The following is a 21,774-nucleotide window of genomic DNA, read 5'->3' as shown; positions in this document are numbered from 1 at the left end:
GTCTATGGACTGTATATCTAAGTTTTCCAAGTGCTCTTTATTGGTCTTCCTTGTTATTAGCATATCATTCAGGTAATTGGCAATCTGGATAGACCTTCCTCTTTCTGAAGAAGGGTCTCGGCCCGAAATGTCAAACTTTCCCGCTGCTTGGCTTGTGTTCATCCAGCTCTACACCTTGTTATTTCAGACTTTGTAAAATGTTCTTCATCATCCGCTGAAAAATGGCACAGACTGATAGTACCCCAAATGGCAGCCATGTATATTGGTTCAACACCTTATGGGTACTAATTGTCACATACTTCTGGGAATCCTCATCTAACCACAGTTGCAGGTACACATTGCTCATATCCAACTTCATGAAGCACAATCACCACCTCACCCCACCCACCCACCAGTTTTGCATACAAGTCCTCTGTGTGAGGGATTGAGTATTTATGCAAGCATGAGTAATAGTTTACTGTTTGTTTAAAAGCTAAACTGAGCCATCGGGCTTCACAGTCAGTATGACTGGTGCTGCTGCAAACCGCACAGGTTTGACGATTCCCTCACTTTCCAGCCATCTGCTTTCTGCCCTTACTTTTCTACAAAAACAATGGCAGTAAGCAGGCCTCGCTGAATTCTGGAATTGAATTAGAATTAGAATCCCTACAGCAGGGAAACAGGCCCTTCGACCCAACAAGACCACACCGAACCTCAGAACATTCCCACCCAGACCCATCCCCCTTATAACCCACCTAAGCTACACATCCCTGAACACTATGGGCAATTTAGCATGGCCAATCCACCTACCCTGCACATCTTTGGTCTGTGGGAGGAAACTGGAGCACCAGGAGAAAACCCACACAGACACGGGGAGAATGTGCAAACTCCAAACAGTCACTTAAGCTGGAATTGAACCTGGGTCCCTGGTGCTGTGAGGTGATGGTCAGAACCTGGCATTTGTGTGGTACAAATGTCACTTGCCAGCCCAAGCCTGGATATTGTCCAGATAGTTTCATGTGAACACAGACCATTTCAATATCTGAGGAGTGACAAATGGTGGTGAACATTGTGCACTTACTGGCGAACATGCCAACTTCTGACCTGATGACAGAGGTGTCACGGATGAAGCAGCAGAAGATGGTTGGGCCAAGGACACTACCCTGAGGAACTCCAGCAGAGATGTCCTGTTGCTGAGATGATTGACCTCCAACAACCATGACCATCTTCCTATGTGGAAAGTATGACTCCAACCATCAGAGTTTGCCCCCAGTACCCACTGATTCCAGTTTTGCTAGGGCTCCTCGATGCCACACTCGGTCGTACATAGCCTTGATGTCAAAAGCTGTCACACACTCACCTCACTGAGCAGGTTATGGCTGAGCAGTTCCAGATAGTGGAATCAAGGGTTATGGGGATAAGGCAGGAACAGGATACTGATTGTGGATGATCAGCCATGATCATAATGAATGGTGGTGCTGGCTCGAAGGACCGAATGGCCTACTCCAGCACCTATTGTCTATTGTTTCCTTGTCCATGTTTAACCTGAAGCCATGAGACTTCATGAGGTCCAGAGTCAATGTGGAGGACTCTCAGAGCAACTCACTCCCAACTGTATACCACAGTGCTGCCACCTTGCTGGGTCTGTCCTTCCGCTAGGATAGAACATATCCTGAGATGGTGATATGGGTGTCTGGGATATTGTCTATATGGTTTGATTCCATGAGTATGGCTATATCAGGCTGTTCCTTGACTGGTCTGTGAGACAACTTTCCCAAATTTTGGCAATAGCCCCCAGATGTTAGTGAGGATGACTTTGCAGGGTCAGCAGGACTGTTTCCACCATCTTTTCCAATGCTTTACTCAATGCCAGGTGATCAGTCTAGTTTCATTTCTACCACTAAAGAACCCTTTATTAACATGCACATAATATTGGATACTGGGCCAGGTTACTTCAAGCCAGCTTTCAGAGTGAGCAGAACCTCTGAATTCCCGTTTATATCTGTCTCAGCCACAGCTCATATTCTGAGGTCCATCTGGCCAATTCTGTTATAATCACTACGGGTATCTACCTGACAACATGGAATATTGCCCAGATATGTCCTGTCCACAAAGAAGCAGTAATAATCCTACCTGACCAATTACCACCCAATCAGCCTACTCAATTATCTGTAAAGTAACAGAAAGGGTAGTTGACAATGGATCAACACTTGCCTAACAATTACTGCTCAATGAAGCTCAGTTTAGGTTCTGCCAGGGCCACATTCCTGACTTCAATTTTTCCAGGTTTGCACCATAGCAACACAGTTGAATGGAGGTGAGAGTGACTGTCCTTGACAGCAGGGCAGAATTTGACAGTATTCCATCAAGGAGTCCTAGCAAACCTAGTGTTAAATGGGAATCGGGGGAACTCTTTGCTGGCTGGAGTCATTCCTGGTTTCCTGGAATCAAAGAAAGATGGTGGTGGTCAATCATCTCAGTCAAGATATCACTGCAAGTGTTCCTCAGGAAAGCATCCTACAACCATACTACAGAGGGCTGTCATTGTTGGGTTAACTATGTTCAAGGCTGAGTTAGACAGATTTTTAAATCAGCAGGGGAGTCAAGTGTTATGGGGAAAAGGTAGGAAAGTGGAGTTGATGATCATCAGATCAGCCATGATTTTACTCAATGGGCTGAAGAGACTACCTCTACTACTAAATCTTGTGGTCTTATGGTACCCATCTTCAGCTGCATCACTAATGACACTCCCTCCTTCTTAACATCAGAAGTGAATAAACTAATTAATGATTGCATAATGTGCAGCACCATTCAACATCACTCAAATACTGAAGTAGCCATTGTTCCAATGCCGCCAAACCCAGACAATATCTAGACTTAGACAGATAAATGGAAAGTAATGGTGCAAGTATCAGATACAACAAAAGAGAATCTAACCACCCTCTCCTTGACAATCGTGGCATTATTATGCCTGAATCCCCTCCACCAAGATCCTGAGGGTTACTATTGATAAAAAAAATGAATTGGACTAGCCATATAAATACTGTGGTGACAGGAGCAGATCAGAGGCTAGGAATTCCTTGGCATGTAACTCAGATCCTATTTCTCCAACACTTGTCCACCACTAACAAAGCACAAGTCAAGAAGCGGAATACCATTCAGGATTAGCCTTCCATTCACCAACTTCAACACAGATGCAGAGACCCAGCAATACTGAGATGTGTTACAGCAACTCATCTGACTCCTTAACAGCACCGCCTACAAGTTGCCCTCCAAGTCAAACTCATTCTTATTCTAACTATATTGCAGTTTCTGGTCTTTTCAGCAAAATCCTGCAACTCCCCATCCTAACAGCACTGAATACCTACACCTCCAAGTGGTTCAAGAAGCTCACCTGTCAAGGGCAATTAGACAGATTGGCAATAAATACTGGCCTAACCAACAATGCCTACATCCCAGGAATGAATTTTTAAAAATGTACTCCAAGTCTCTCTAGATACTGATAGGAGTAGAAAAACAATTCTGTTCAGTATTTCTTTGCATATCATATGATCAGGAATTTCAGGTGTGAAATATGATCAATTTTTGTAACATTTGATAACTTCTCAATGTTGCTCCCTACAATACCAGAAACAATAAGGGACACCACCAAAATCTGCAAAACTGCTCTGTAAACTACCTTCCAATCTCAAAAATTACACCATTACCATTACACTTTGCTCGAAACCAATTTTTATTCCAACCTGCCAAATATCCCAATTCTTTAAACTCAAGACACATGGCAAGAAACTTCCAAGTAGTCTTAGCAATACCTCATAACCAGAAGATTTTTCAGCAGAAATTTATTCTAGAAAGCCCTTTCAAAAATACAAAAGAACACGTGAGTTTTAGTTGCAAGGGTGGTTTAAAATCTCTCTCATGGGAGTTCGAATTTTGCCAAGAATTGGACAATAATAAACCAAGGGATTCAAGATATTATGGAGACTGAGGACATTTCTGCTTGGTGCTATTGTCCCCTATTATACACCGTGGTCCTATCTCAGGTTAATTACTGCAACCAAAGAATACCATACAAAAACAGAAATTGCTGGTGAAACCCAGCAAGTCTAGCCGCATCTGTGACAAGAAAGTAGAGTTAACGTTTCAAGGCTGGTGACTCTTCATCCACAGTGGGATGAGAGACAAATGAGACTAGGTCAGATTGGAATATTTGGTCAGCATGGACAAGTTGGACTGAAGGGTCTATTTCCTGTATCTATGGTTCTAAAACCTTCTTCAATATCCCACAATCCAAACTGAGGAACTGCTGATTTCACTCAAAAAAAACATTAAAACATCAGTGAAACCTCAAAATGGAGGACAAATTTTAAACCATAGATTCACATGACAGCACTTTAATTGTTTTGTCCAATTACATCAGGTTTAATGTATTCTCTATTGCTTATTATTTTTGCTGAAGATTGGAGAATATTTAGTGCTGGTGCTCTCAAAGTTCCCATTAATGAGTGTCAAGTAAGTGCTGGTAGCCAAATAGACACCATTGGTAAGCCCAACAGTTACTGTCAAAATTACATACGTAGGGGTTGCTGCTGAGAGTGTAGGAATATTGTTCTGTTCATGTCATTTGCTAAGGATATCAGGATTTGAGCAACAAAATTAATTAGGCCTCTATTTTATTCCCCCAACCCAGTCAGTCATCTAGCCTTTATCAGTGCTGCAGTACCAGTGCTTCTGCTGTTAAATTTGGTACAGAAGCAGCAATGTATTGTCTCTAGATTATAAATTTTCAAATATGGTGCATTACAAACTGCAGTCTTCAAAGCTCGTTCATAAACAAAGGTTTATTTCACAAAGGAGACTGCAACATTAGATACAAGCTACCAAAAAAGCCAAAGTACAGCATAGGCAGTTAAGATTACAGATTATCCAATTTTCCTGTGCCTCTAGGAGCCTAAATACCTGCATTCTGTACAACAGCCAAACTTGAGAAATTGTATCTGGCCCTTTAACTCACAAACCTGTTATTGCTGAGATAAATAAAACTAACCTACAAAACACAAGTCAGAATCTCTCTAAGATTAAGATACTTGTACTGAATAGAGGACCCCATTTAAAAAAAGATTTTTTGGTGTTTGCATGTCTTCAACACCCAATGGGATTGGGTATCTATGCAGGCAAGTCTCAAACTGAGGTATGGCATTTTTCAAAGAGAGCCAATTGCCTCCATAATGGGTAGAAAACCCTGGGTGTAGCCAGCATCATACACTTTCACAACCACAGACAAAAAGTTCTTACAAGAATGAGAAAGTACAAAGGTGGAAAAGTTTGAGAGTTCTTGTAGATGATCCCATGAGTAGAGAGATATAGCACCATTTGTGGGTTGTAGAGATACCAAATCCACTGATGTGATTTATTAGCACACCACCAAATGCTAGCCTTGGCCATTCTGCTTCCTGCTGTTCTGGTCTTTTACAGTACAGTTGATGCAGATATAGTCCTCCTTTTCTGCTGTTTCGGAGGAGACACCCACACAGATCTGGTGGAACCACTGGTTGCAGCTGCCATCACACTGGACCCAGTCAACCTATGCAAAAAAGGGAGACACTGTTTAATACCAATATCATTACAACTCTACTTCATTGTTCCAATAATGTGTTTTATGAATCAAGAGTTTAAAATCGCAAGATAAGAGGTTTTCATCCGTAAATAAATAGATTATTGCTCTGGCACTTCACAGTTCCCTCAAGTTACTTTTCAGGATTTCGACGTGAATTTACTGATGCCGATTAACAAGGGACCCATTCCCAAAGGGACTGTGTGTGTCTGTGAGAGCGCGCGCAAGAGAGAGCGAGCGCGAGCGCACACGCAAGCGCGAGAGAGAGAGAGCCCACAAAGAACAAGAGGCATAAATTGGTTGAAATCAGCTCACACATCTCTTCCATTTTGTGATCCACAAGATCAGGTCCAGGGGAATGGTTAAAATTTATGCGTAAAGTCTGCACAAAGTTCATTACAAGGTCACCCCTCAGCCTCCAATGCTCCAGGGAAATTTGCCCCAACCTATTCAGCCTATCCCTATGCTCAAACACTAATCCCAGCAATACCCTTGTAAATTTGTTCTGAGCCCTTTCTGAACAGCATCTTTCCTTCAGCAGGGAAACCAGAACTGAACCCAGTTTTCTATAAGTAGCTTCACCAATATCCTGGGCCGCCACATGACATCCCAACTACTACACTCAGTCACTGATTAATGGAAGCAAATATGCCAAATGCCTTCTTCACTACCTTATCTACCTGCGTCTCCAGGATCAAGGAACTGCGCACCTGCACCCCGAGGTGTCTCTGTTCAGCAACATGTCACAGGACCCTACGATTAACTGTATAAGTCCTGTCCTGGGTTCTTGCCAAAATGCAACACTTCACATTTATCTAAATTAAACTCCCTCTGGCACTCCTCAGCCCACTGGCCTATTTGATCAACGTTCTGTTGTACTCTTAAATACCACATGCTAAGAATGTCTGTGCAGAGTCTGCAGTCACCCAAGAGTGGAATTGAACCCATCTCTCTAGGACTGAGGCAGTAGTGCTAACTGTGCTACCCTTTGTAGCATACTTCAATGCTGATCTATAAAGAGAGGTGTTTCTTTAGATAGACAATGCATCACTCAAATTCTGAAGCCAAATAGGCAGCAGCGTGCTGAACTATTTACCTCAAACTGTAAGTAAAGGAGTTGAAGACTCACAGTAAATATGTCACTGTAGACAACAGACAGCAGGAAAAAGTGTAAACCAACCATTTCCCTTGTGAATTTTGGGCATCTTCGGTAAATATGTCAGTAATTTACAATGATTGAAATCTTCCGTATGTGTCAAAAAAAGGAATTCTTCGTAATGCCTTCCAATGTAATGTTCTACCATAGGTTCTACAGAAAAGTTGCTGACACTTAAAACCTATATTGTTCAGTTTATATAGTATTGTTACCCAGTGTTTGCTGCACTAAACTGGGCTGAACAACCAGTTTTGCAGACAGACTCCACAGTTAACTTACCTGAGGACTCAAGTCGCAGAAACAAAATTATATTCCTGTTTTCTGTATATGGTGACACAGGATAAATGGATGGAGGGGGCAAAGCAAAAAACCTTAACCTTTAATTCCTCATCCAATCTTGTGACATGAAATTGCAAGTCAATTATTGTAGTTTGTCTTGATTCCTGGCAGTAGAGAGCTGCAAAGGTTTACTACACAAGAATTTGGCCCATTATAACTGCCAACTCAGAGCTACGCAAAACTAACCCTAACTGGTCCACAGCTTTGAATCTTATGTTTCAAATATTTCCCTATATTTTCGTTGAAATATATAGGTGACTACGAAACCATGGATGCAAAGAGCTGGGAAGAAGGTGACAATCTGACAAACTAAGGTCATCGGAAAACAGAAGAAAACAGATTTAGAAAGGGAAGTTTATATGAAAATCAAAATCTATTTAATTTTCGATTAGCACCAGCTGCAACGTTGAGGGCATGTCACCTCATGTAGGGAATACTTAGAAATGTCTGGAAAAAAGGAGAGGTAAACACCATGAGGTGTGGTGATCCATGTCAAAACATGGAAGATATTTAGCTCGAGGAAAATTAGGACTTGGGTGTTGAATTCAAAAGGAGAACTACAAAGCTGGTCATTTCCAGCTTACCTGAACCAGGTATATTGTGCATACAGCTAAATTGATGAGAAAAATAAATGCAACTCTGTAGGTTTCCATTTCATGTAACAGCAGCAATACAAGGTCATGAAGGACTTATGTGACTGGAATTGGACTTTAAAACCAGTAAATGTGAGTGAGTACGAGAGAGAGAAAAAAAAAGCACGCGGGGGGGGGGGGGGGAGGAGAGAAGAGAGCACGAGGGGGGGGAGAAGAGAGCGCGGGGGGGGAGAAGAGAGCGCGGGGGGGGGAGAAGAGAGCGCGGGGGGGGGAGAAGAGAGCGCGCGGGGGGGAAGAGAGCGCGGGGGGGGGGAAGAGAGCGCGGGGGGGGGGGAAGAGAGCGCGGGGGGGGGAGAAGAGAGCGCGGGGGGGGGAGAAGAGAGCGCGGGGGGGGGAGAAGAGAGCGCGGGGGGGGAGAAGAGAGCGCGGGGGGGGAGAAGAGAGCGCGGGGGGGGAGAAGAGAGCGCGGGGGGGGAGAAGAGAGCGCGGGGGGGGGAGAAGAGAGCGCGGGGGGGGGAGAAGAGAGCGCGGGGGGGGGAGAAGAGAGCGCGGGGGGGGGAGAAGAGAGCGCGGGGGGGGGAGAAGAGAGCGCGGGGGGGGGAGAAGAGAGCGCGGGGGGGGGAGAAGAGAGCGCGGGGGGGGAGAAGAGAGCGCGGGGGGGGAGAAGAGAGCGCGGGGGGGGAGAAGAGAGCGCGGGGGGGGGAGAAGAGAGCGCGGGGGGGGAGAAGAGAGCGCGGGGGGGGAGAAGAGAGCGCGGGGGGGGAGAAGAGAGCGCGGGGGGGGAGAAGAGAGCGCGGGGGGGGGGGAGAAGAGAGCGCGGGGGGGGGAGAAGAGAGCGCGGGGGGGGGGAGAAGAGAGCGCGGGGGGGGGAGAAGAGAGCGCGGGGGGGGGAGAAGAGAGCGCGGGGGGGGGAGAAGAGAGCGCGGGGGGGGGAGAAGAGAGCGCGGGGGGGGGAGAAGAGAGCGCGGGGGGGGGAGAAGAGAGCGCGGGGGGGGGAGAAGAGAGCGCGGTGGGGGGAGAAGAGAGCGCGGGGGGGGGGAGAAGAGAGCGCGGGGGGGGGAGAAGAGAGCGCGGGGGGGGGAGAAGAGAGCGCGGGGGGGGGAGAAGAGAGCGCGGGGGGGGAGAAGAGAGCGCGGGGGGGGGAGAAGAGAGCGCGGGGGGGGGAGAAGAGAGCGCGGGGGGGGGAGAAGAGAGCGCGGGGGGGGGAGAAGAGAGCGCGGGGGGGGGAGAAGAGAGCGCGGGGGGGGGAGAAGAGAGCGCGAGGGGGGGGAGAAGAGAGCGCGGGGGGGGGGAGAAGAGAGCGCGAGGGCGGGGGAGAAGAGAGCGCGAGGGCGGGGGAGAAGAGAGCGCGAGGGCGGGGAGAAGAGAGCGCGAGGGGTGGGAGAAGAGAGCGCGAGGGGTGGGAGAAGAGAGCGCGAGGGGGGGGAGAAGAGAGCGCGAGGGGGGGGAGAAGAGAGCGCGAGGGGGGGGAGAAGAGAGCGCGAGGGGGGGGAGAAGAGAGCGCGAGGGAGGGGAGAAGAGAGCGCGAGGGGGGGGAGAAGAGAGCGCGAGGGGGGGGAGAAGAGAGCGCGAGGGGGGGGAGAAGAGAGCGCGAGGGGGGGGAGAAGAGAGCGCGAGGGGGGGGAGAAGAGAGCGCGAGGGGGGGGAGAAGAGAGCACGAGGGGGGGGAGAAGAGAGCGCGAGGGGGGGGAGAAGAGAGCGCGGGGGGGGGAGAAGAGAGCGCGAGGGGGGGGAGAAGAGAGCGCGAGGGGGGGGAGAAGAGAGCGCGAGGGGGGGGAGAAGAGAGCGCGAGGGGGGGGAGAAGAGAGCGCGAGGGGGGGGAGAAGAGAGCGCGAGGGGGGGAGAAGAGAGCGCGAGGGGGGGGAGAAGAGAGCGCGAGGGGGGGGGAGAAGAGAGCGCGAGGGGGGGGGAGAAGAGAGCGCGAGGGGGGGGGAGAAGAGAGCGCGAGGGGGGGGAGAAGAGAGCGCGAGGGGGGGGAGAAGAGAGCGCGAGGGGGGGGAGAAGAGAGCGCAAGGGGGGGGAGAAGCACGCGGGAAGAAGAGGTACGAGAGTAAGCGTAATAAGCTTATTACACTTAATATCATAACAATGAAGTCAGTACTAAAAGATGAAAATAAATACACCAAAAGCAAGGCAAGTAAATTAATTGAGTAAAATAATTGAACAAAAAAGTAAAATTAAGTTGTCTGAACACCAAGGTACGGAGCAGCAGCCAACAAAGGCTGAATCAGCAGCAAATTTTGAGTTGTGCAACATCAGGTGGTTAAGGTGCAAACAGTTACATAGAAACGTACAGGCAGTAGACCATTCATTCCATCAAACCTGCTTTGCCATTCCATATGATCACGGCTGATCATCCAATTTGGCACCCTGTTGCCACTTTACTCGCCCCATACACCTTGATCCCTTTCGTCCTAATAATTATATCCAACTCCTTCTTTAAAGCTTTCAACATTTTGGCTGCAACCACTTTCTGTGGCAGTGAATTCCATGGGCTCACCACTCTTCCTCTAAATCCAGCAAGGATCCGGTATCCTTAAGGCTGTGACCTCCAGCTCCGGAACATCAGCAAATGACATCAGGAACATTTTTGCTGCGTTTAGCCTGTATAGTCTCATTAGAATTTTACAGGTTCTTTTAAATCCTCTCCTCATTCTTCTAAACTCCAGTGAACATAGCCCTAACTAATCAAGTCTCTCTTCATACATCATCCTGCTATCCCAGCAAACAATCTGGGAAACATTTGTTGCACTCCCTCCATAGCCAAAACATTCTTCCTCAAATACGATGACCGAAACTACACACAATACTCCACGTGATCTCACCAGACTCCTAATACAATTGTATCAAAATACCCCAACTACAGTGTTAGAATCCTCTCACTGTGAACGCCAACAGGGCATTTGCTTTCTTCACTGCCTGCTGCATCTGCATGCTTACTTTCAGTGGCTGGCGTACAAGGACACACAGGTATTGTTGTACTTCTCCTTTCCATATCCATCACCATTTTGATTATAATCTGCCATTCAGTTTTTGCTAACAAAATGGATAACCTAACATTTATCAACCTTATATTTCAACTGCCATGCATTTGCCCACTCAACTTGTCCAAATTACACCAAATAATCTCTACATTCCTCTCAGCTCACCCTCCCAGCTAGCTTTGTGTCACCTACAAACTTGGAGATACAAGCGAGCGTTTCATTAATTGGCAACTACAGGATCCAGGTGTATGTGGGTTAATCAAATATTTCAATTGATCAAGAAATCCACATGCTCACATGTAAAAATACACACAAAGTACTGAAAACGTAATGCAGGGGAACACACACTGTTCTACTTTATTTACATCATAAATCACTTTATTAATGCAACTTGATCTTAAAACAAAAAACTTATTGGCAGACAAAAAAAATTGGGAACAAAAACAAAGTTCCTGGAAAAGCTCAGCAGGTCTGGCAACATCTGTGGAGGAGAAAACAGTTAACATTTCGGGTCCAGTGATACTGCCTCAGAACGGCAGACAGCCTTCTCACTCGCACCCTCAACTTATTACTTGGATATTGAGACAATACAGTAAACTTCTGACATTTCAGGTGCATAAGTTTTGCAAGTTTATAGAGACTGCCAGTTAAAACAAAGTTTGTTGTATTACATTTAGTTCCCTCATCAAAATCATTAGTAGACATTGTAAATAGATGGGGTCAAACCACTGGTCCTTGCACTACCCTACTAATCGTTGGCTACCACTCAAATAATAAACCATTTATTCATACTGTGAATTTTGTCTGAGCCAAACTGATCTCCATCCATGTCAGTTACTTTCTCCAATCCCATGCACTTTAAATTTACATGTTGATCTGTTATGTGGGGCCTTATTAAAAACCTTCTGAAAGTTATGTTAACCACATCCACTTTATCAACTCTACTAATCACAACCTTGAAAATTCCAGTTTTGGGGAGCAAATATGAAGGGAAGTTACAGAATAAGAATAATAGGGTTGTAATTGGATGGGATTTTAACTTTTCAAACATTGAGACTGCCATAGTATTAAGGGTTTGGATGGGGAGGAATTGTTAAGTATACTCAGGAAAAAACATAAATGCCCCTACCAGAGAAAAGGGCAAAACTCAAATCTCCCCTTGGGAAATAAGGTAGGACAGGTGACTAAGCTCTTAGTGGGCAAGAAAAAGGAAGAGGCGTATGCTAGTTACATACAGCTGGGATCAAATGCATCCCTTGAGGAGCAGAGAGGGTGGAGGAGTACACAAGGGAAATCAGGAGAACAAAAAGGGGATGAGATAGCTTTGGCAAATAAGGCAAAGAAGAATCCGAAGAGATTTTACCAGTACGTTAAGGACAAAAGAGTATCTGGAGAGAGAATAGAGCCCTTTAAAGATCAACAAGGTTGTATATGTATGGAGCCACAGGAGAACAGAGAGATTCTAGAATGTTTCTCATCAATATTTACCATGGAGAAAGCTAGGGACCTTGGGGAAATAAATTGTGGTGTCTTGATGTCTTAAAATGCATAAAAGGTAGATAAATCCCCAGAACCTGATCAAGCTTATCTCAGGACATTTAGGAAGCTAGGAAAGAAATTGCCCTTTCCACTGCCCTGGTGACATGTCCATACTTGGCTTCCTCCACTGTCAGAATGAGGCCAAACAGAAGCTGGAGGAACAACGCCTCATATTTCTCCTTGGGAGCTTACAGCCCAATGGCGTGAACACTGACTTTACCAGCTTCAAAATCTATCCTCCCACAACCTCTCCATTTTCTGACTCGCCCATCTGCTCCATCCTTCCCACTGACCAGCCACAATAACACCATCGCTACCTGCACCATCAGCTTCAATATCTCTCCTCCCCCAATGTGTCCATCTTCCAATTCACCTATCCGCACCACCATTCCCACTGACTAAGACCCCCTACCTGCAGGCACCTATCTCTAACTCACTTACCCTCCCCACAATACCCCTTTATTTCTGGGCTCCCCTCCCCGGTCCTGATGAAGGGATTTGGCCCAAAACATTGACTTTCCTACTCCTCAGATGCTTTCTGACTAACTATGCTTTTTCAGCTCCACATTTATTGACTCTAGCTTCCAGCATCTGCAGTCCTTTTTGTCTCCAAGAAATTGTGGGGCCTGTGACAAAGGTAACTTACGGCCACAAGTGAGATGCTGGAAACTGGAGGGTGGCTAATGATGCACCATTATTTAAGAAAGGCTACAAGGAAAAGTCAGGAAACTACAGACCAGTGAGCCTAACATCAGTGGTGGGTATATTGTTGGAAGAGATTGAGACACAGGATCTACAAGCATTTGGAAAGGCAACAAATTAGGATAGTCAGCATGGATTTTTGTGGGGTAAATTCTCTCTCATTTGATGGAGTTTATTGAAGAGGTAACCAAAAAGATAGAGGAGGGTAATGCAGTTGATGTCGTCTACATGGACTTTAGCAAGGCCTTCGACAAGGTACCGCACGGTAGACTAGTAAGGTTAGATCACGTGGGATCCAGAAGTGAGCTAACCAGTTGGATACAAAATTGGCTTGACGATAGCAGTCTAGAAGATGGTAGAGACGGTTGTTTCTCAGACTGGAGGCCTGACAGCAGTAATATGCCACAAAGCTTGGTGCTGGGTCCACTGATAAATGTTATAAAAACATAAATATTAAAAAATGTTACAAATATAAACCATTTAAATGAGATTGTAGGAAGCATGGTTAGCAAGACTGCAAATAACACCTGCAAATGACACCAAAATTGGTGATATAGTGGACAATGAAGGTCGTCATCTAAGAGTACAATAGGATCTTGATCAAATGGGCTAGTGACCCAGGAATGCCTGATGGAATTTAATGCAAATGAATGTGAGGTGTTGCATTTTGGTAAGACAAAGCATGGCAGGGTTTGCACATTAATGGTAGTGCCCTGGGAAGTGTTGTCAAACAGAGACACCTAGGGATGCACAGTTCCTTAAAAGTGACATCACAGTTAAGTTGATAAAGGTGGCTTGCTCTCAGGCGTTACAGCATCGAGTCTGGGAGTTCAGGTGTCATCTTCCAGCTGTACAAGACATTGGTGGGGCTACATTTGCAGTAACGCATACTATTCTGGTTTCCCTGCTATAGGACGGATGTTACTAAACTGGAAAAAGGGTGCAAATATAAGTTACAAGCATGTTACTGAAACTGGAAGGTTTGAGTTACAAGAAAAGGTTGGTTAGGCCAGGACTTTTGCCCCCTGGAGTGTTGGAGGCTGAAGGGTGACCTTACAGACATTTATAAAATCACAAGGGGCAAAGATAAGGTGAATATACAAGGTCTTTTCACCATGGTAGGGGAGTCCAAAACCAGAAGGCATGCGCTTAAAGGGAGAGGGGCAAGATTTAAAAGGAATTGGAGCTTCAAGTTTTTCCACATAGAAGGTGGTGTGCATATGAAACTAGCAGCCAAATAAAAAGTGGTAGAAGCGGATAACATTTAAAGACATTCAGACACATACATAAATAGGAAAGGTTTAGAGGCATATGGGCCAAATGCAAACAAATGGGACTAGTTCAGTTTAGGAAACCTGGTTGGCATGGGTGGGTTGGCCAAAGAGTCTGTTTCCATGCTGTATACCTCTATGACTCCATAACAGTAGATTTGTCAAGTCGATTTCCATCTTGTGGATCCACGATAACTCTGTCCAACCTACTGCTATTTTTCAAGTACTGTGCTATGAAATCATTCGTAACGAACTTTCACATTTCCCCCACCACTGATGTCAGGCTATGCAGAAGATGATTGCATATTTTCTCTCAACCTCTTTTTTCCATTAGTGGGGTTACATTAGCTACCCTCCAATACATAGGAACTGTTTCAGAGTCTATAGAATATTGAGAGATGGCCACCAATGCATCCACTATTGCGAGGGCTACTTCCTTAAGTACTATGGGATATAGATTATCTCGGCCCTGGGGATTTATTGGCCTTTAATCCCATTAATTTCCCTACAAATTAACATCGCTTCCCTACATATACCAATTTCCTTCAGTTCCTCACTCTCACTAGACCCTGCTTTCCCTATCATTTTTGGCATGCATTTTTCTCTTGTGAAGGCAAAGCCAAACATTTATTGATTCCTCCTCCTGCTCCTGCTCGGCCTGCTGTGTTCATCCAGCTCTACACCTTGTTATCTCATGTAGTTAACTAGTCTGCCAATTGTGTTCCACATTATAGCCTCTCGTTTTTGAAAGAGACTTGCATTTGTCCTCATTAAACTTTTTCAAAAACGCAAATTACGTTTCAAGCATAAATGCACATACATAACAAATAAGATGGACAATCTAAAAGCTTAAATTCAGCACAAATTGATTTAGTAGGTGTAAAGATATCTGGCTATAATTTGGTCATGGGGAGCCAATTCTAAAAGGAAGCAGAAGCAGTGAGCAACTAAGTTTGCAAGCAGCACGGGCATTGAAAAATCAACAAATAACACCACAGCAGAAGGAGAGTTGATGAGGTACAAGCTGCAGTTAAATATAGATTCCAACTATGACAAATTGGATCAAGCAATTCATTAAATTTTTTTTTAAATGCTCAGTTGATTATTTAGACCGGATTAGATTCCCTACAGTGTGGAAACAGGTCCTTCGGCCCAAGAAGTCCACACTGCCCCTTGAAGCATCCCACCCAGACCCATCCCCATATAACCCACCCACCCCTGAATACTACAGGCAATTCAGCATGGCCAATGAACATAGTCTGCACATCTTTGGACTGTGGGAGGAAACCCACGCAGACACGGGGAGAATGTGCAAACTCCACACAGTCACCCGAGGCTGGAATCAAACCCAGGTCTCTGGCACTGTGAGGCTGCAGTGCTAACCACTGAGCCACCGTGCTGCCCCTTATATCTATTAAATTATACCTATAATTTAAATATATGATACAAGCTTGGATCAAGTCACCATAGCCTTACCAGACGATAGGGCTGCTCTCATTACAGAAACACGATTGGTGAGGATTTATTCTGAGGGCGACCACACCTCAGGCAAGGGGAGAGGTTGAGAAGGAGTGCCCTTCATGGTAACCTTAGCCAGTACAGGAATTGAACCCATACTGTTGGCATCATACTGTTTCACAAACCAATTGTCCAACCTATTTGGTGGTGTGCTCCAACTACAGCACGTTATGAATTCAGGCATAATCCTGCATAACCTGATTTGTACTAAGTGGGACTTTTAGAGGAACTGCGACTCAAAGAACAGAAGTAATAGATGTGAACTAGGATGTGTCCAACCTTTCCACACAAGCAGTCACACATGATTTTCTTTTCCTTAAGGAGCCAAAATGAACAATTTCAGAAAGACATAGTTTGATATGATATCAAACATGAAATTCAAATCAGAAGTTGAGGCATAAACATAAATCCCTTCAACAAGAAACTCAAAGTAATTTAAAAACTGAGTAATCAATTATGACCATTAAGGATAAAAGTAAAAGTATAAAAAAAAACTTTTGTTGTTTTTTACTTAAAAACCAGCGTTACAGAGCTAGGCCTGACATCAAACCCCAAATCACTGGGCAAACAAAAAAGGACTAAAATTCACATTAAGAGTTGGCTTCAAATCACAGGAACCATGTTTTCACATCTGGTGGAGCACACCGAGCTGGCCTTGGTGGAACTCATATGAGAGTTAGGTTCAGAAACAGGAGAACTACCCATGTTGAAAGGCAGCCTATGTCGGTGTGTTTTGGGGGGTGGGGGGGGGGGAAGAGACATTTTAGCAAGTGATCTCATTGAAACATAGAAGATACTTAAGGGGTCTCTGAGGGTAAATGCTGAGGAGTTATTTGCCCTCATGGGAGTGCTCAGGACCAGACTGAATCATCTCAGAATTAAGGGCACCAATTTTAGATTCAGATGACAAGGAATTTCTTCTCTCAAAGCGTTGACCGTCTTTGGAACTCCTTGCCACAGAGAGCTGGTTTCTTTTCTGGTGGTGGTGGTGGTTGGGGGCGGTGGGGGGGGGGGCAGGGGGTATGGTGAGGGAAGACTCCTTGTACACATTTAAGTCTGAGATAGAATGTAGGAAAGTGGATGAGGGGAATATCGGATCAACCATGATCATTTTGAGTGGCGGAGCAGGCTTGTGGGGCCAAATGGCCTACTCCTGTTTATATTTCTTATGGTCTCACGGAAGCAGAAACTTGTATCTGTATGCACGTGTACACTCACTGACTCATCACTCTCACGCACAGACATTTTCACTTATACTTGACAGCAGTTTTGCAAGGTTGAAAGCTTAACTTCTCCACCTACTGCATTTCTCTGCACTCTCAGACCTTTTCCTGACCAGCTCATGACAGACCCTTGCAGACTTGCCATCCGTGTTCTGGAAACTAAACAAAAAGTTGCAAATACTGGAAATCAAACGTAAACAGAAACTGATGGAAAATTCAACAGGTTTGAGTTTAATTCATTTGTGGGACACGGGCATTACTGGCAGGCGAGCATTTATTGCCTGTCCCTATTTTGCCATGAGAAGGTCGTGGTGAGCTACGTTCTTGAACCACAACAGTCCATCTGTGGGAGATAAAGCCCACAATGCTCTGAGGGAGGGAATTCCAGCACCAATGAAAGGATAGTGATATACTTCTCAGTCAGCTATGAGTTTGGTTTGGAAGGGAACTTGCTGGTGGTGGTATTCCTATTTTATCGCTTCCTATTTATCTGCTGCCCTTGTCCTTTTAAACAAAAGTGGCTGTGGGTTTGGCATTTCTACAATGCAGCTTATAGATAGTACATACTGCTGCATCTGAATGTTGGTGGCGGAAGGAGTGAATGCTTTTGGATGTCGAATGTTTTTGGATGTCAATCAAGGGGGCTGCTTTGTCCTGGATGGCGTCAAGCTTCTTTAGCTGGAGCTGTTGGAGCTGCACCCATCCAGGCAGTGGGGAGTATTCCAACACACACTTGACTTTTGCCTTGCATTTGGTGGACAGAATCTGGGGAGTCAGAAGGAGAGTTACTCGCCGCAAATTCCTAGCTTCTGACCTGCTCTTACCACCTGTGTTTACGTGGCAAGTCCAGGGGAGTTCCTGATCAATAGTAACACCCCAAGGATATTGATAGTGGAGGATTCATTGACAGAGTGTGGAAGCAGGCTATTCAGCCCATCGAGTCCATACTGCCTCTCCAAAGAGCATACTACCCAGACCCACCCCAGTACCCTATTCCTGTAGCCTTGCATTTCCCATGGCTAATCCAGCAAGCATGCACATCCCCTGAACACTGTGCAATTCAGCCAATCCAACTAACTTGCGCATCTTTGAACTGCGGAAGGAATCTGGAGCACGCAGACAGAGCGAGAATGTGCAAACTCTACACAGGCAGTTGCCTGAGGCTGGCATCAAATCTGGGTCCTAGTGCTGTGAGGTAGTAGTGCTAACCACTAAGACACCGTACCATGATGGTGACACCACTGAATGTCAAGGGGCGGTAATTAGATGGTTTCTTATTGGAGATGGTCATTGCCTGGCATGAATGTTACTTGCCATCTGTCAGCCCAAGCCTGGATATCGTCCAGATCTTGTTGCATTTGAACATGGACTGCTTCATTATGGACCGAAACTCTGGAACCTAAAGTTGCCTGTCTTGTGCTAGCCTTAAGAAGAACTCCTCATGTCTGGGAAAGAAACTGGTATATATTGTAGTACAATGAGTGAAATATTACAGTCCGTATCAGAATAGTGATTTGGGTACAAATAGGCAAAGTAAATCAGGAAGACGTAGAGTTCAACAATGAACCTTGGCAAAGCAGCAATAATAAAAAAAAAACTTTTCTCTGGTTGGAATCCTAAAAAGAAAAATGGTTGTGGTTGTTGAAGATCAATCATCTCAGGCCCAGGACATTCCTGCATCAGTTCCTTGGAACAGTGTCCTAGGCCCGGAGAATCATACAGTTGTGAACAAGTCCTTCAAGTCTATTGAGTCTATTCTGCCAAAAATTCACAATTTACACCCGTCCCACTTAACAGCACCAGGCCCATAGCCTTGAATGTTATGACATTTCATGTGCTTATCCAAGTAGTTTTTAAAGGTGGTGAGGTTAGTTGCCTCAACTACCCTCCCAGTGCATTCCAGACTCTTATCACCATCTGGATGAAAGAACTTTTCTTCAAGTCCTCTCCAAACTGACCTCTTACCTTAAAATTATGTACCAAATTATTAAGCCTACAACTGAGGACCACTGCTGCTTTCTATCCATCCTGTCCAATTCCCCTCAAACTTATACACCTCTACCAGGTTTCCCATCAACCTTCCCTGCTCCAAGGAAAACAACTTGAGCTTATCCAGCTTCCCCCCCATAGCTCAGAAACTCCACCCACAGCATTATCCTGATGAATCTCTTCTGCACCCCTTTAGTTCAATCACATCCTTCCGCAAGTCGAGAAGATATAGGGGCAGAATTAGCACATTTGGTACATCACATCTGCCCATCATTCAATCATAGCTGATGTATTTCTCAACCCCTTTTCCCCCGCTTTCTCCCAGTAACCCTTAATACACGTACCAATCAAGAACCACCTGGCTCTATCTTAAATGCCCTCAATGACTTGGCTTCCCCAGCCCTCTGTGGCAACGAGATCCACAGATTCATTACCTCCACATCTAAGTTCTAAAGGGTCTAAAGGGTCTCCCTTCACTCTGAGGCTGCGGCCCTGGGTCTTAATCTCTCTGACTAGTGAAACTTATAGAAGATGTTTCCAATCAGATCACCCCTCATCCTTGTAAACTCCATTGAGTACAGACCTAACACTCCTTGTATAACAAGGCTTTCATTCATGGGATCATTCTTGTATACATGCTCTGGACCATCTCCAAAAGCCAACACATCCTTCCTTAGATATGGGACGCAAAACTATTCTCAATATTCCAAATGCAGTCTGACCAGAGCCTTATAGCCTCAGCAGTATACATCCGTTCTGGTATTCAAGCCCTTTCTAAATAAATGTTAACACTGCATTTGCCTTCCTAATTGCCAACCGAAACTCCACGTTCACCTAAACAGAATCCAGAGCTAGAACTACCAAGCCCATTTGAGTTTCAGATTTTTGAAGCCTTTCCCAGTTTAGAAACTAGTCTACACCTCTATTCTTCCTACCAAGATGCACAACTTCACATTTTCCCCACACTGTATTCTATCTGAAACTTCATTGCCCACTCTCCTACCCTGTCCAAGTCCTTCTGCAGACCCCCCTGTTTCTGAAATGCTCCCTGTCCGTCCACCCATCTTTGTGCCATCTGCAAACTTAGCAATAATGCCCTTAGTTCTTTAGTCCAGATCATTAATGTATAACACAAACAGTTGTGGTCCTAACACTGACTCGAGGAACTCGACTAATTATCAGCTGTCAGCCTCACAAAGATACCTTTATCGCCACTCTTTGCCTTCTGCCAATCAACCAATTCTCTATACATGCCAATACCTTACCCAAAAGCCTTTGGGCTCTTAACTTACTTAGCAGCCTTCTGTGCCATTCCAGAAATCCAAATAGAACATGTCTACTGACTCTCTTTTGTCTAACTTGCTCGTTACATCCTTAAAGGATTCTATCATATTTGTCGAGCGTGACTTCCTTTTGACAAATCTGTGCTGGCTCTGCCCATTTTACCATGCACTTCAGTACTCCGCAATCTCGATAAATGTATATTAAAATCCTACTAACAACCAACATCAGCTCAATGGTTTCTTGTATTCTGCCTCCCTTCCTTCTTAAACAGGGGTATTACATGACACATTTTCCACTCCTCCGGGACCCTCCTTGACTCCAGTGATTCCTGAAAGATCACCACCAATGCCTTCACAATTCTCTCAGCAATCTCCTCCAGACATCTGTGTGTAGTTCAGACATTTCAGCTTCTCTAGATAGCACATTCTCGTCAGCAATGGCCACCACACTCACCTCTGCTCTCAACTCGTAATTCTGGTATGCGTCTTCCATGAAAACTGATGCAGAGTACGTATTCCGTTCATCTGCCAATTCTTTGTTCCGTTACAACTTCTCCAGCCTCATTTTCCAATGGTCCAATGTCCATTCTTGCCTTTCTCTTACCTTTTAGTTATCTATAAAAACTCTTGCCGTCTTCTTTTATTTAATCTCCCCACTTATTAATTTATCAGTTATCCTCTTCTCATCTTTAAAGGCTTCACAACATTGTATTCTTTATCTTTGGCTTTCATGCTGAACCTGATTTCTTGTCAGTCATGGCTTCCTCATCCTTTCCTTAGTCTGTTTCTTCTTCCTTGGGAGAAATTCCTGCTGTGCCTCCTGATTTACTCCCAGAAACTCCTGCCATTGCTGCTTCACCATTTTCCCTGCTAGGTTTGCCTTACAATCAATTCTGGCCTGCTCCTGTTTCACATCTTTGTAGTTACTTTAATGCAACTCTAATGCTATTACATCAGACTCCAGCTTCTCCCTCTGAAGCTACAGGATGAATTCTACCACATCATGCTCACTGACCTTCACCACCTTATCAAGTTTGTTTCAATATACATCAATTCCAAGATTGCCTGTACCCTAGTAGGCTCTATCACGATCTGCTCCAAGAAAAAAAACAAACAAACAATCACGTGGCCATTCCATGACTTCCTTTTCTAGAGATCTGCTATACCAATCTGATTCTGCCAGTCCACCTACATTCTGAAGTCGCCAGTGATTGTTGCAAAAGTGCCTTTCATATATGCCTTTTCTAACTCCTGATTTATTTTCTTCCCCACAGTCTGACTGTTGCTGTGTATGGGAGGCGTGTGTTTGTCTGTCATGTATATAAATGATTTGGATGAGAATTTAAGAGGCACGGTTAGTAAGTTTGTAGATGCCACCAAAACTGATGGTATAGTTGACAGTGAAGAAGGCTATCCAAGATTACAAAAGATCTTGACCAATTGGGCCAAAGGGCTGAGAAATGGCAGATGGAGTTTAATTTGAATAAATGCGAGGTATTTCATTTTGGTATAACAAAAAAGCCCAGCTCTTATACATTTAATTATAGGGACCTGGGTAGTGTTGTCGAATAGAGAGACCAAAAG

At 45.0% G+C, this 21,774-nt stretch overlaps 1 protein-coding gene across 3 annotated transcripts in view; it reads right to left on the bottom strand.

Moving 5' to 3' along the window:
* Nucleotides 1-4,805: 4,805 nt before the first annotated feature.
* Nucleotides 4,806-21,774, bottom strand: part of LOC125463014 (lysine-specific demethylase 5B-like) — a 212,995-nt gene continuing 196,026 nt past the window's right edge. For all 3 annotated transcript variants that reach the window (XM_048553627.2, XM_048553631.2, XM_048553628.2), the window contains one exon: nucleotides 4,806-5,563. In XM_048553627.2, coding sequence (XP_048409584.1) covers nucleotides 5,411-5,563 — 153 coding nt within the window. In that variant the 3' untranslated portion in view covers nucleotides 4,806-5,410. The remainder of the gene's footprint in view (nucleotides 5,564-21,774) is intronic.

Source organism: Stegostoma tigrinum, chromosome 21 (assembly GCF_030684315.1).
Source record: "Stegostoma tigrinum isolate sSteTig4 chromosome 21, sSteTig4.hap1, whole genome shotgun sequence".
Classification (NCBI taxonomy): Eukaryota; Metazoa; Chordata; class Chondrichthyes; order Orectolobiformes; family Stegostomatidae; genus Stegostoma; species Stegostoma tigrinum.
This window is presented reverse-complemented; position numbering and strand designations above follow the sequence as displayed.